Genomic DNA, 15708 nt, shown 5'->3' with positions numbered 1-15708 from the left:
TCGAAATATAAATGAATTAATGAATCCTGTATCATTCAGAATGCTTGCTTTTTTAAAACATATATTTAATTCTTGTTCTCTTATAATTTTTAAATGCCAGTATACAGATATTTTAAAAATATGATGATAAAAAAAATATTGGCTTTTTTAACTGTATGTTGAATATGAAGGGATGAGCATAAACACAGATGCACGTTAGCACATGTGCACACACACACACATGCAAACATACACACACAATTCACACACATGCAAACATACACACACAATTCATGCAATAATTTTGTTGTATACTGTGAGCAGGTTGTATAGCTGGTAATAATGTATCCCTGTTTATTAACCCCCCCCCCTACACACACACACACACACACACACACACACATTATACGCTTAGAATTTCATTCTTTTAGAAACCAGGAATTTTTCTTGATTCAAGACTTTTTTTTTTCCTCTCGGTTTCCAAGAGGGCTTGTTTTTTGAAAATATATAACAGTATTTATTAATTTATTTTCCTAGTATGTTATTGACTAAAAAGTAGTTTTTTTTTTTTTTTTCCCAACATCTTAGTCAGTAAGACTAAGAAGGCAGGTCAGCCTTAAGAATAGATTGGAACATTAACTATGCTTCCATTTTTCAATTTTATGATTATAAATAATTCTTTTCTGATTGTTTTTTTGTCTTGTTTTTTACTGCCTTGAGTTAAATATTTGTTACAGTTTCCTAGTAAAGGTACATATATATTCTGTTATTAAGCTGCATAACAAAAATCATTTGATCATCTAATCGTTTGCCTTTATTACTGTTCTGTGCATCATGAGTTTTAAAATCGAAATGATCATAGCATTTCATACACTTTCCTAACTGAATTCTCTTTTAATAATTGTGCTTGTCACTTTTTTTTTTTTTTTTTTTTTTGGAAATTTAATCTGAATTAATTTTTTTCCATCTTAATTATCCTTTTTTACTCTACTGTTTTATACTTTGCTGTTTTCATGATTGTCAAAAAATGTATATATATTCATTTGTTTGATTTTTAATTTGGAATCCTTTTGTTTAAAAATTGAACTTACTGGTTTGCCTTGATTATTTAGATTTTCGCAGTGTACTATATTTAGTTATATTTTATGTATATTAATACTATATCATTTTATTGGTGATAAAACCATGAGAATATTGTAATAATTCTTAAAAATCCTATTACATATATTATTTAATATTTCATTGTACTTGAAATTTAATTAATACTATAATAGTTACTGATATTATTACATTCAATTCCTTTGCTGTCACTGTGGAATTCATTATTTCCATATATTAATATAAATAGTATATTAATTATAAAATATAAAATATTAGTATTTTATATAATATATTTCACTTCTTTAATATCAACTAAACGATAGATGGAGTTAATGTGAGAGTAAATTAGTGTTATAGACAATAAGTTTAATGCTTTCTGAAGTTAATTCAGTTTGACTTTATAAAATCTGAAAGATCTGGATTACTGTATTATTATTGTATATGGCATTGCTATTTCACAATATTGGATTATTATATTTTTGTACATGTTTTTACGGTTGAAAATTACCATTTTTTTTTTATTCTATTCCCCCTTGCATTTATTTATAAGTTTTTCCTTATTTAATTTCTCATCAAATATCATCTCATTTAAAAAAAAAATTGTGTTTAAGTTTATATATATATCATGAAAAAATTTTGTCAGTCTTAACAACTGAAAGTTGTAAATCTCTAGTGTTATGTGTTAATTTATATTGTAGTAGCTTAGTTATAGTTACTGTTTAGATATCATTTTGATGTTTAGAGGAAAAAAATCCTAGAATATGGTAGTATGTTACATTATGAAAGTTAATTGACTTTCATAACTGAATATTAGATCAGTTGCCTTCTAGATTAACTGTTAGTTATCATAATATAACGATGTTTGTTTCTGTATTTTATCTTACACTAAAAGATAATTTAGAATTGGTGATATTTTACAAGAATAATTTTAAAATATAGCTGTTCCATGTGAGAAACATTTTTTTCCTTTATTGAAATTAGTAGCATTATTTTTATAGTAACACACACACACACACACACACACACACACACACACACACACACACACACACACACACACACACACACACACACACGCATATATACATACATAGATAAATAAATAGATAGATAGATAGACAGATAGATAGATATATAGATAATAGATAGATAAGTGAAGATAGATTATATGAATGGAAGATTTTTGTTATCACTGTATAGAAAGTACACATTTCCCATATATGAAAAGCAGAGTTGGGCTTTCCAGCTCATTTAGAATCATTGTTGAATTTTTTACATGTATTCATTTTCTGATGGCTTTCACTATTATGAGGTCACAGATATTTCAGTATTTTTTACGAGTTGTCCTTATGGCTAGGAACACACTGTGATATATTCCCATTCCTTCTACTGTTCTGAAACTGAGCTTTCTGGACATTCCTTACTACTTGTACATACTTTATGGATGGCCCTCATGTCCAGCAGCTAGTGAGAGTCAGAGGACTTGCCTTCTCAATCTTGTCTTCCTCTGACCTCAGGACACAGTGCTATGTGAATGCACTTGTTGCCCTCAGTTACCCAACACCATATCACTCCTACTCTTGCTTTTTGCACTGTGACCAGAAAGTAGTATTCCACTGATACAAAAAGGGAATGGGGTGAATGAATGGTGAACACTTGTAATTAAAAGTTTTTTCTAAAGTGTATGCACTGTTTAACTAGCCATTGTTAATGGCTAGCATATATACACGAGTAAAACTGTTTTTGTATAAATTGTTAAAAAAAATAGACAAACACCTTGTATTTATAATTAGAAAAACTAGCTCAGTACTTAAGTACGCAAATTCATCTCTCATCTATATTATACTGTTATAATAAGTATTATTGAGAACTTTGTAAAGCTGAACACTTTGAGGGTATGGCCAAAGAAAATAAGAGTTACTCAGGTAATGTATTTATTACAGAAGTTCATGAGTGCCTCCTAAATTGTTGTTAAATGTGGTTAATTTTCATACATGTGACCTGTCTTCATCTGTATCCCAGATTTCAATGTTTGGTTTGAATGGAATGTATAAGGAACCAATAAATTTTAGTATCAGTGGAATACTAGTTTCAATTGTTGGTTTTATACCATGCATGCCTTCTTTACCCAGTTGGTGGATGTTTTAGCAAATTCATTCTATTTTTCTGCATGTTTACATGGCCCTGTTAGATATCACATTTGTACAGTGTTCTCCTCCAACAAGCATACCTTGATTATACAATTATTGCTGACTTAGTTATTCTTTAGAAAATATGAACTCATCCTTTTATTCCCACCCATAGCTACAGGTTATATGAGATGCTATGGGCATTATTTAGCTGAAACTGTAGCATTTTTTTATGTATCTCAATATATATATATATATATATATATATATAAAAGAGGTTCAACTTTAGAAATGCTGATTGTCCTCACAAAGCAATACTAAGCATGCTGCTCTGCATGTAATGCATGAATTCAATGCTTCACTCCTTTTAATTTTTTTACTCCTCTCCCTGTGTTGTGGCTGCTGGTTACGTTACACACAACGAACAAAGCTTTCCTTTATCATTAGTTTGACTTCATTCTAGTCTTTATGTCCTTCTGAAAGAATATGTATTGTAAATAGAGAGGAAGTGTACAAATTTGTTGGTAGTCTGTATATGTGACCCCTTGTTAGAAGATCCTTGTACTGTATAAAGTATATGATGTAAAATACCCAAGAAATTAAACAAGAACTTATCAACTTGACTGCTGTCATCTCATCACTATCTCTTAAGGTGATTGGAGGAGAATTGCAGGATCGCTTGATCCCCGTTCCCTACAGCAAGGCAGCCACGGACGAAGCTGTAAGCCAATTTTTTCCCATTTTTATTATTGATTTCAGATGTTGGGGTAACATGACTTGGGCACTAGAAATTTGCATGATAATGGTTTAGGAACTGTGAGACTATCTGTTTAGGTATTCAGGAATTTTATTTTTATTAATTGCATATAAAATAATCAGGAAGAAATAAGGGTTGTTTTAGAATATTTAAAAATTATATATGTACTTCTAAATGGGGGTTGTTATAAACTGATTATTAAAAAAGCATGCTTAAAAATTAGTTAATAAAAAATAATAATGTCCTTTCATAGTGTATCCAAACTACATTTTTGCATTATAATTATCAGTACTGCATTTTTAAATGAATGAATACTAAAAATATATACCATTCAATATTTTACAAGGAACAGCATAAACATTGTACATTGGCTTTTATGAAATATTACATAAACAATTGCATCCCAAATGTTTGTATATTAATCTTCAGTAAAGCAGTACTTAGATAACGAGCAACAAAAATAATATGTAGTGCCTAAAATTTACATTTGAACTTCAATTTCTATATTTGAAATTAAGATGAAGTCTCTATTTTCATTGCTGCTATTAAAAAAAAAAAGGAAAAAAAGTGTGTGTACTGAATGAGTGCAAATTTCTTTAAAACCAAACATAGAGCTTGGGGTGTACAAGGAAGTATTGAATGAAATGGAAATCAGAACATTAAAAAATATATATATATAAAGTTTCTTGTCTCTGAGTCAGTGATATATGTAGAACTGTTTTATTTTAATGTGAAAATATGAAGTACAGTGAACTTCTTAAAATCTGAGCTGGTTTTATTGCATTTTCATTGTCATATCAGTAACACATTTATATATGTTGTTTATTTATTCAAAAGCAGATACAATATTAGTAAAATTAGTGCATCCAGATTGTATAGTTTATCATAAAACACAAGGACAATATGTGTTAGCAGTTGAAAGTGAAAAGCAGTGTGCTGCACTGTATAAATTTTAGCAGGCGCACATTGTAACTCTCATTATGTTTGGCACAAAGTTTATTAATGCACTAGAATACTGCAGCTATACAGGAATGTATTAACACATTTCTGGGAATTAAAAACTAAAACAGGTATTTTAGTTTTTGTTAGATGGCTCATTACCCTTTATTAATACTCTTTATAAATAACTCTTATTGATACAAGAAATTGCACTAAGATACTGATAATTATCTTATGATTAACCCAATGGTTTTAGTTTCTTTTCGTTTACATAGTGATTTATGGATGATGACTGGAGGAAAAAGAAGGATGCACTTCTTCCTCTGAGCATAAGAAGTATGCACATCTTAATTATTAATGTAATTTTTGGCGCCTCCGTAGCCAGGTGGGCAGGAGCAGCAGTGCGTAGCACACGCTTCTTGATTAGACCGGGGTTCGAGCCTGTGAGCCACCAAATATGGAGGATGCAGAAAGGTCAGGGAATGACCACTGCATATCCCCGGAGCAATATGGCCTTAGTTGCTAATGCTCCTAAAAACCAAATAACAACAACAACAACAACAATGTAATTTTTAAAGCTTTTACTTTTATCTTCTTATGGACTTCAAAAAGTTATAAATACAGATTAAGAGGTGAGTACTGGACGAATTAAGCTTTCACTATAAATTAATTATGAGAAAATAGACAGTACTTTAAGACCTAACTATGAAAAGCTTTTAACTAAGATACTGATTAATACTTTAACATAGTAAAATTGTAATAGACATAACAGACACAAAAAAAAAAAAAAAAAAAAAAAAAAAATCATTTCTTTCTTTGTACTCATTTTGTCTGGTCTTGTTTTGTGCTTTAGTGAGTACTTTAAATATTATTTATTTCAGTATGTTGATAAAGATTTCAGGAAATGAATTAGACATCTGCTTTAGTTTCTTAATTCACTGTGTCAATATACTCCTGTATAATTGAGGTATATGAATACTTCAGATTTTATTACAAAGTTTATTATCGCATTATAAAAGGTAATGATAAACTTTGCATCAATGTAAATTAAGAATTACTTCATATAAGTTTCAGGATGTTTACTTATTGATCAGTATTAGTAATAATGTATTTATCTCCGTTTTAAAATGAACTGATTTTCGAAATTATTTTCTCATCAAATCTTTCTCTCTATCTATCTATGAATTCATTGTACTTCATTACCATTGTATGGAGCTTAGGAACACAAAAGTTAATGAGCTTTAATAAGGAAATATTAAAAAGAATTTACGTAATCATTATAAAATTTAATTTTACAATATAAAAATATGACTTGAAATAATTTGAAAATCATAGGTATTTCTATATCAGATGCTCTCTTGGGGAAACTTTGGTCTCCTCCAGTGATAGAGACCACTTTCAGCCTGTAAAACTTTGGCTTATGCTTACATTAGAGAAAACACCATTATCCATGAGTCAGTTGATAGTATTGTTTTATAAATTAACAATATAAATTGACAATATTGTTTTATAGAAATAGCATCACCAAAAAGGCATGTACAGTGGCAGACAAAAAAACTGCATCACTTGTGAATTTTTCAAATAGTGTGTTTTGCACTGCATTGTGGGTTGCAGAAATGTTCTAAATGCATTTGTTAGATGGGATATATATCTCTGTGAATGAAATCCAATAAAAAGATTCCACCTGGTATACCTAATTGCCATAAATATCTTCCCAAAGGGTAAAATGTGTAATTAATGGAAATATGAGAAATCGTGCAAATGGCAATCATGACAACCAAACATACATTTTATTGCATTTGCATGTACAAACTGAAATGACAAGTTAACGTAATAGTAAATCAGCAAAATAAGTCCTCAATATTTTGTTGTTCCTCCTCGAGCTGCAGTTACAGCCTTGCAATGATTTGGCATAGAGTTAGTCAACTTCTGGATATACGGTTGCCCAATTTCATGGTACCACACCCTTAAAATACTCTCCTGCAGCTGAATCTTACTTGTTGCCTTCTTCTGAGCAATTTTAGACTACATTATGTACCAGCAATTCTCAATAGGATTCAAATCTGACTGTCGCTGGGCCAGTCCAACACTGTAATGACAGCATTTTTGAGGTATGACTGCATCTTAAGGGCGGAAAATGAAAGAAAACCTTGGTGTATGTTTTAAGCCTTCTGAGACAAGAAGAAAACTCATCATTAAATCTAAATAGCATGAAATTTACCAATTTTGCTATGTTGCAAGGTGCCGAGTCCTGTTGAAAAATGCAGTTTTGGACATCTCTGTGGTGATCCCTAATAACGGCTTTCAGGCACTCCTCCAAGATAGCAGTGTAGGTTTCTTCCTTCACCGTTCCATTAATAAACTTAATTTGCCCCATCCCTTTGCTTGTTATGCATCCCCAGGCCATCTGACTGGCGGGGAACTTTATAGTTGGTGTTATGCAGTCAGGATGGTATGCCTCTGATTTTCGTCTTCTGACATATTGCTTCCCATTCAAGCCATGCAGGTTGAATTTCGATTCATCAGAAAAGGTGGCGGTGTCCCATTGCTCTTTTGTCCATGAAACATGCGTTTTAGCCCAAGCAAGTCGCATAAGCATGCAGACCACATTCCGAAAGCCATCTTTGGATAGTTCATGCACTTGTTTCAACACCAGAGGCCATCTCAAAGTCCAGTTTTAGATCAGGAGCACTAGCATGGAGATTGCTAAGGCATAGCCATTTCAAATATCAATCTTGGGAAGGCGTAGTCATTCTCTTACAGCCTGATCCAGGTCTTCTCTTCACATCACCAGTTTCACACTTTAATAGCACCTCTGCAAAACAGGATACTGATGAGTGTGCATACCCTTCCAACGCATTTATAGAAACGGCTGATGCAAACCCTTTGCTTTGCAACAAACAAAATTATTATTATTATTATTATTAGCCATATAGTGCAAAGAAGCCTGAAGCTTATGCTGCACCAGCCAAAAAAAAAAAATTTCCAAGTTACCCTGAGAGAGAGAGAGAGAGAGAGAGAGAGAGAAGAATCACCAAGAAATAGAAGAATGATGATATCCAGCTCAGGACCCTGGGTGTGCCAAGCCCATACTCACCAGATGTGAGCCCCTGGGGTTAATGACTATAATCAAATAATATCTTATACATTTCACCACAAATGTTACTTTTTTTAAGGTGATGCAGTTTTTTGTCCACAGTATTAGTTATTAAATAAATAGTGAATCCACTGTTTATTTAAAACTCAAGACACCATTGCGACAGCTGGAATTTTAGGAATTATTGGTCTCTCCTCAGATGACAAGTGGTCTCTATTAGCAAACTTATGCAATCAGTTAATAGTGTATTGCTTTGAGTCTAAGTGAGCAGCCATGGAAGAAAAACTTCCAAAAATCTTTAAACCCTTAGTATACTGGGTTACATTTGCTCTTCACAGCAGAATTATAAAGGTTGAATGATGATATTTTAATTCAAGCATTTAAATAATTTGTAAACTGTATGCATACTCCTGTTCACTTTCTGTCATTGGAACACTCTGATTCCTCTAATGACAGAGACCAACTTTTGGCCTTCATGACTTGAGCTCATATCCACATTAGAGGCAACAGCTAAAGAGAAGGCCAAAAGTAATTCTCTGTATCAGAATGTCCCCAAGACAGAACTGCATAAAATTTTAAAGTTATTTCAATGCAGGCATTGAAATGTAATCCTGGAACTTTCACTGCACTACTTTGATAGCCGACCCGGCTAGCCAGGTAGGTAAAGTGCCTGCCTGGCAACTCAAAGGTCGTGGGTTCGATTCCCGCCCTGGGCTTGGATCACAGTAAAATGCAAAAAAAACTTTGGGAGGTGCATTATGGCCATAGAAGCTGATGCACCAACAACTAACGAGGGAAAAAAAAAAAAAATACTTTGATAAATATAACCTTTGATCTAGCAGTACATAATTTTACATAATTTTTTTTATGTAAAAGCTGTTCTTTTACATAAAAAAAATTCAGATAAAGTGTATTGAATATCTTCAGGCTGCATTATATGTTTGTCTGATATTTATGCCTATTTTACAATAGGAATCAATGTTTATTACTAGTATATTTAAAAAAAAAAAGTTACACCAGTTTATTAAAAACTATTGTTTTTATTAATAGAATTTTGCTTAGTTTTAATCCAGGTGTGTTTCCACTTACAAATTGGTCAAAATGAGGCAGATAAACAGATAAAACCAAATAATTAAAAAAAAACAGCCATATTAATATATCCAAGATATAATTAATAATTTTATAATAGTGAATATTATAAAATTGTCTCCACTGGTAGCCATTTTCACACTGTGATAGAAAATCTCCACATTGTGATATACAGGAATTCCTCAACTACTGCAGATTTGAGATAATACAGTTTTATATTTGTATATCAAAATTTACAAGCTGTGCAAGATTTGGGACACCAGTACACGTACTTTTAGAGGCCCTAAAATAGGTCACAAGAGCCCTAGTTCCAGAGTTCCATGCAGCCTAGAGGATTGCACCCTCAATAAATCCCTCTTTCCAGTGCATGCTGTTAGAGCAGGTGTGTCAAACTCATTTCTGTCACGGGCCATTTTGTGTGATGGTATGATTTTCGCGGGCCGCATAAAATTTTCTTAAATATTATATATTGATTCAGGATTCAGTAGCATAATCAGGATAATTAAAACTCATATGTAATTAACATTTAAATTTTTATTCAGATCTACAGAATACAAGTAATTTAGAAGTTAGTATGTGTAGTGAAGAAATGAGAGTAAAGTGGCTGTTGATGAACTGGTAACCAAAGGAGCGCAAGGCAGCCAAAGTAACACACCTCTATTAGTTACAATTTATTAGGAAACGTTTCGGAAATTGCTACAAAGACTGAAGATGGATTTTGTAACAATAACAATTACCGAAGCGTTTCCTAATAAATTGTAACTAATAGAAGTGTGTTACTTTGGCTGCCTTGCGCTCCTTTGGTTTTAGTATATATAATTGTTATATTATTATTTTTATTTAAAAATTAAATATTCAATATATTTATGAAAATAATTAATTTGTTTTCCCGGAAACCTGCCAGCGTTTACCCCCTACTAGTTTTTCAACATCAGGAGTCAAAGACTGGGAACATACAATTTTCAGTATGTCGGAAAGATGTTTATCTGTCAGTCTCGATCTATATGCCGTTTTATTTAATTTCATACATGAAAATAATTGCTTGCATAAGTATGTACTCCCAAAGTAGCACATAATTTGCACAGCAAACTTTTTAATTTCCAGGTATTTTTCACCTAAGTAAGAATATATTTTTGGAATTCCTGCTTCTCAACATTTGTCTTTAAAAAATGAATGATTTTGGAAATAAATTAATTCCAGTTGAATCAAAGTGGGAGCTTTTTCGATTTCAAATGAAAAAGGTCCAACAAAAAGAGAAAACATATCTTCTAACTCTTTAAAATCATTAAAACGCTTATCGAATTCATTTTTGATTTCCTCAATTTTGTCACAATATTGTGAGAAAGAGCAATTTTGATTTTGTTTTTAACTGCTCACAAGTAGGAAAATGGGTCAAAACATCTTTTTTTAAATGATTTTTAAACAACGTTAGTTTTTGTACAAAACTTGCTATTGCGTCGTACATGTTCGTTATTAACTTATTTTTACCTTGCAATGAAATATTAAGATTATTGAGGTGGCTTGTAATATCAATTAAAAATGCCAAATCCTTAATCCACAAAGGATTTTTTATAACTGATACATTTTCATTTTTCATTTCAAGAAAAACTTATTTCCTCCAAAAGCATATAATATCTCTTTAAAACGTTGTGGCATGATAACCATCGAACTTTTGTATAATAAGGAAGATCGTCAAACTCAGATTCTAAATCTTTAAGAAGAGAAGTAAATTGCCGATGGTTGAGCTTTCGCTCGAATAAAGTTGATTGTTTTTGTTACTGTTTTCAATACATCGTCCATTTTTAATATTTTTAAACACAGAATACTGTGTTTAAAACTTGATGAATAAGGCAGTGGACAGTCATGGTTTTTGGTTTATCTGGATACTCAGCATGTAATTTTCTAATCAGTTTTGACACAAATCCTCGATTTTCACCTGTCATTGATTTAGCACCATTGGTTGTTACGGACACAAGTCTGTCAAGTGGAAGCTTACACTTTTCTAAAATGCTCCACACAGCAGCAAAAATATCTTCGCCAGTCGTAGTTCCAAGAAGAGGGATAACTTCCAACAATTCTTCGGTGATCCTCATGTTAATATCGCAACCACGAAAAAATACAGCAACTTGAGCAACATCTTGTATATCTGTACTTTCATCAGTCGCAATTGAAAAGAACAAGACTTCTGTATATATATCCTGTAGTTGTGAACTGATGTTATCTGCCATTTTGCCAATTCTCTCTACCACTGTATTTCTTGATAATGAAATATCGCGAAATGATTGCACTTTTTCAGGACAGATGACTTCAGCTGCTTTTATCATACATTCTTTAATTAATGAATGATTTTGAATGTTTTGCTAACAAATAGCTTATTTCGTAACTTGCTCTTACTACTGATTCATTACTTTTCATGAATTTTGTAAATACTTGTTGTTAGCTATGAAGTGTTTTCTTCATTGTTTTTAATTTTTCTTCTCTTATTTTTCCTTCGAAGTCCGAATATTGTTCCTTATGATTAGAGTTATAATGCCGCTTAATGTTGTATTTTTTAGCAATGCTAATATTTTCCTTACAAATTAAGCATGTAATTTTATTGTTCACTTCCATACAAAAATAGTTCAACTCCCACTTTTCTTGGAATTTTCTTCCCTCGTTTTCAATTTTTATTTTCTTGACTGGTGTTGAAAGCGACATTTTCTATATAAATTCTATAGTTTAAATTAAAATTATAAAATTAAAAAAAACGATTACTTAGGTATTTGTTAAATTATAGATAGCAAACACAATGCACAAAACACAATAGATCCCGACAAAGAAACTAGTACGAATGAAAGTATCTTTTCGATAAAATTATAAAAAATGCTGCATTTGCAACATTGTAATATTAGTTTAAATGTAAAAGAAATTTAGATTAAGATTTCTCCATTTAAAAAATATTTTAAAAAATAAAATGTAACTCTTTTATTTTTAAAGAAATAAACTAAAAAGTTACAATGTTATTTAAAGATAATAATTTCAATTTTCATTCATTTGAAATTACTATTTATATTTTTAGTTCTTTCTAATCAAGGCTCCATCGATCCAGTCCTTTTTTTTTAAATTATTATCAATTAAAATGATTATTTTTATATTTATTACAGAGGTTTTTTAATCCTTATATTCTAGAATTATAAATAGGTACTTTTTAATTGTTTACTTTAACATTTTATTTTTGGGCATCACAGGCCACAAAAATTTTGTCGCAGGTCGCCAATTTGACACCCTAGCTGTAGAGGGAACAGATTTGTTTGCATTCTGTCCTCTCAGTGACACACTCTTCGGTACCACATATACTAGGGTCACCAGTTAATTTTCTTTATGCCCTGTATTGGAAAATATATAACTCATCACATATTCTGTATTAATGTAGTTGAGAAACAATTCTCTGTAGAATTCTGTATTAGTAAAAATGTAATGTATCATGGTCCAGATTGCTTTTTGTCAAAAATTAATAAGTTTGTCAAGTAACTTTATTTCTTTTAATTGTAGATCACAGAAAGGCATTTTTGATATAATGTTTGATTGATTTTTTTTTTAAATGTTACAAGTCAAATTAAGGGCACTTACAAAAATACAAAGCCCAAATAATTACATTATGCCAAATTATTGACTTAAATATAGATCGCTCTTGCAGTCCATTAAAAATCATTGATGATCCGCCTTTTGCTGACCACTGATATACGTATAGTGTGTTGTGAATGGACGTGTCTCCTCTTCTGTGTAGATTATTTTTTTTTTTTTTGTTTCTGACAATATTTACTTTTTTTCTGGGCATATTTTGAACTTTTTTTCATAAAACCCTGAAAATTTCCATGCTTGTTATACATTAATGCAAATTAGCATTTATTTTACTCTTTATTATATCCTCTAAACATTTAATAAACATCAAAAGTGAATGTATGTATGTCTATCTGATTCCATCTCACTTTGCTGTCATCGTGTTTTTTTTTTTTTTTTACTTCACTGGCAGCCATATTATTTTTATGTTGTATAAATGGAATGAAATTTGCTGTGCTTTTTTTGCATATTTTATTAGCATAATTATTGTTTTCCTTTAACCACCCTATTATTAGTCTTACCAAATGCAGTGCTTTTTAGGAACTTAGCCCCGTAGTTGGTGAGGGATTCCTGTATTATAACTTTGATCGCTTGAAATCACTAATGATTAAATATCATTGGAAGATTAACAGTGAATATAATATACAATGCCCTACCAAAAGATTAGAGAATGAGACAACCAAATATGCAGATACCTCTTTGAATCTGAACAGAATTACTAAAAACCTTATTTAGTAATGTATGGGAAATAGCTCCACTATAAACAAAACTGCATAGCTTGTGTTAACATTAATGCTTTAGTTGGGAAAAAAGTAAGTGATATCATTGGTTAACAAGAGGTATCTGCAAAAAAAAGCACATTATTAGTGCTGTGAGAGCGTTTTACACTCAGAGTAGTGGAGAATTCCTAAGTGCAAAGCAAAGATGATATGTCTATTCATGCAATGTGTCTAAGTTCTGTAATCAGTGACTGACAATTGGAAAATCTGCAGTGTCAAGCACAGTGCAGGCCAAAAGAAGGTAATCCATAATGAGAATCGATGACTTTTTCCCTTGATGTAAACAAAAATTTATACCTTTAAGGCTAACTGGGGAGACCTCATATCACCTGTTATTGCAAAGTGAATAAATGAGGATAACAAGTCTACACAGCTTACTTACTCAGTATGTCTGAGAGAACATACATACTCATTTGCAGCTCTGTAATGAATGATAAAACATGGTTGTTGGAATAGTAAAACTACTTGTGCTCTGGAAAATTCCATTTTACCATCAGCAGAAATCACAAAAAACACTGGATCCAGAATGTAGCAGAAACCACACAAATCACTGGATCCAGAATGTAGCAGAAACCACACAAATCACTGGATCCAGTGATTTTGTGACATACTGGTTCTCTCTGCCAACCATTAGGTGTACCTAAACCTTTCAGCAAACCAGTTTATTAATGTATTATTTAACTGGACAGGATGCAGGAATAGTTTGAAAAGCAGTATCATTTTCCTTGTCTCTCTCTCTCTCTCTCTCTCTCTCTCTCTCTCTCTCTCTCTCTCTCTCTCTCTCTCTCTCTCTCTCTCTCTCTCTCTCTCTCCTGCCATACACAGTCAATAGATATGAATCCAGTTGTGAAGCTGTGGGATCAGTTGGAAAGTCTTGTTAAGTAGGAACAGCTGCTGTTATCAATGGAGAAAAAACTTACAGGAATGGTTGAGATCATTGGGAATACCTGTGTACACTTAATGCTGAGAAAAATTGCGACTTTCATAAAATGCTGAAGGGATGGGGGGATCAACTCTCTATTAACTGCTATGGTAAGGTAGTATATTACTCTTATATTTTGTTGGAATTATTGTTAGAATGTTTTCATGAGTTTTTATGGTGAACCCATTATTGACTTCCATCCAGTTTGTAATAATACACCGTATCATGTACTATAAAAATAGTGAAATCACCATAATTTATCCGTAATAAAACTACAAAGGTAGTATGAATGGCATCGATTTAATGCATCTCGTATTGTGACCATTCCTTTACAACGAGTTACCATGTATTTCACTACTTTGAATAAGTAATGCTTCAACAATGGAGAAGACTAAAAGTACTTATTCTCAGGGGATACCACTACCCAGATGGTACTTTTGTAGTTTTATTACAGATAAATGATCATGATTTCACTGATATTTTTATAGTGTATTACCAATCCGTAACATATTATGCCTTGTAGCATTTAGTTTATCAGTATTACTACTATATACACAAACTGGCATCTCTCATATTGTGGAATTATGCTTCACAACTGGGTTGGCATGATTACAACACTGGGGTACCTACCCACCTACTGATGATACGCCAACTAGCCTTGAAACAGTGCCATCAGGGTGATGGTATCCTCTGAGAATAAGTAATAATAGTCTTCTCCATTGGTGAAGCATTACTTATTCGAAGTAGTGCAATACATGGTAACTCATTGTGAAGGAATAGTCACAATATGAGATGAAATTAAATTAATGCCATTCATACTACTTTTGTAGTTTTATTACGGATAAATTATGGTGATTTCACTGCTATTTTTATAGTGTATTACTAATCCGTAACATATTGTAGCATTGTATTTTATCAGCATCGTATCATATAGTACATAGGGATGACCATTATTTAAGTATAATTCAGATTATAAAGAACTTGCATTTTGGAACAAAGCACTATATTACAATCCCCCAGGGGAATGAGAAAACAGTCGTTATATCAGAAGGGTGTTATATCAATTGTTCATAAAATAGCATTAAGTTAATGAGAAATTAGCCAGGGCCGACCACATAGGACGTTATAACGTGTGGGATGTTAAAAATAGGGTCAATATAAAGGGCTTCGGCTGTATTATGTCAGTGTGTGTGCTATTGCTGATTAAGTATTTTGGGAATCATCATATTATTTAACCCATTAACCACACACATGGGACAGTGATCAACAGATCTCTAGCCCATTCACATCTGAACCAGAGGAAAATTTATCATTTT

At 31.8% G+C, this 15708-nt stretch overlaps 1 protein-coding gene across 2 annotated transcripts in view; it reads left to right on the top strand.

The window, feature by feature from the left end:
* PMCA (plasma membrane calcium-transporting ATPase 3) overlaps positions 1–15708 on the top strand; it is a 1183542-nt gene that overhangs the window by 1104435 nt on the left and 63399 nt on the right. The window contains exon 24 of one of the 2 annotated variants that reach the window (XM_090387938.1): positions 3862–3930. The exons of the other annotated variant lie outside the window; for it this stretch is intronic. Coding sequence (XP_090244064.1) covers positions 3862–3930 — 69 coding nt within the window. The remainder of the gene's footprint in view (positions 1–3861; positions 3931–15708) is intronic. 2 annotated transcript variants of the gene reach the window in all.

The sequence above is a fragment of the Mastigoproctus giganteus genome, chromosome 13 (assembly GCF_048544385.1).
Source record: "Mastigoproctus giganteus isolate SK-2022 chromosome 13, ASM4854438v1, whole genome shotgun sequence".
NCBI classification, from domain to species: Eukaryota; Metazoa; Arthropoda; class Arachnida; order Uropygi; family Thelyphonidae; genus Mastigoproctus; species Mastigoproctus giganteus.
Note: the sequence above shows the minus strand (reverse complement) of the source record. Positions and strands in the feature narration are given on the sequence as shown.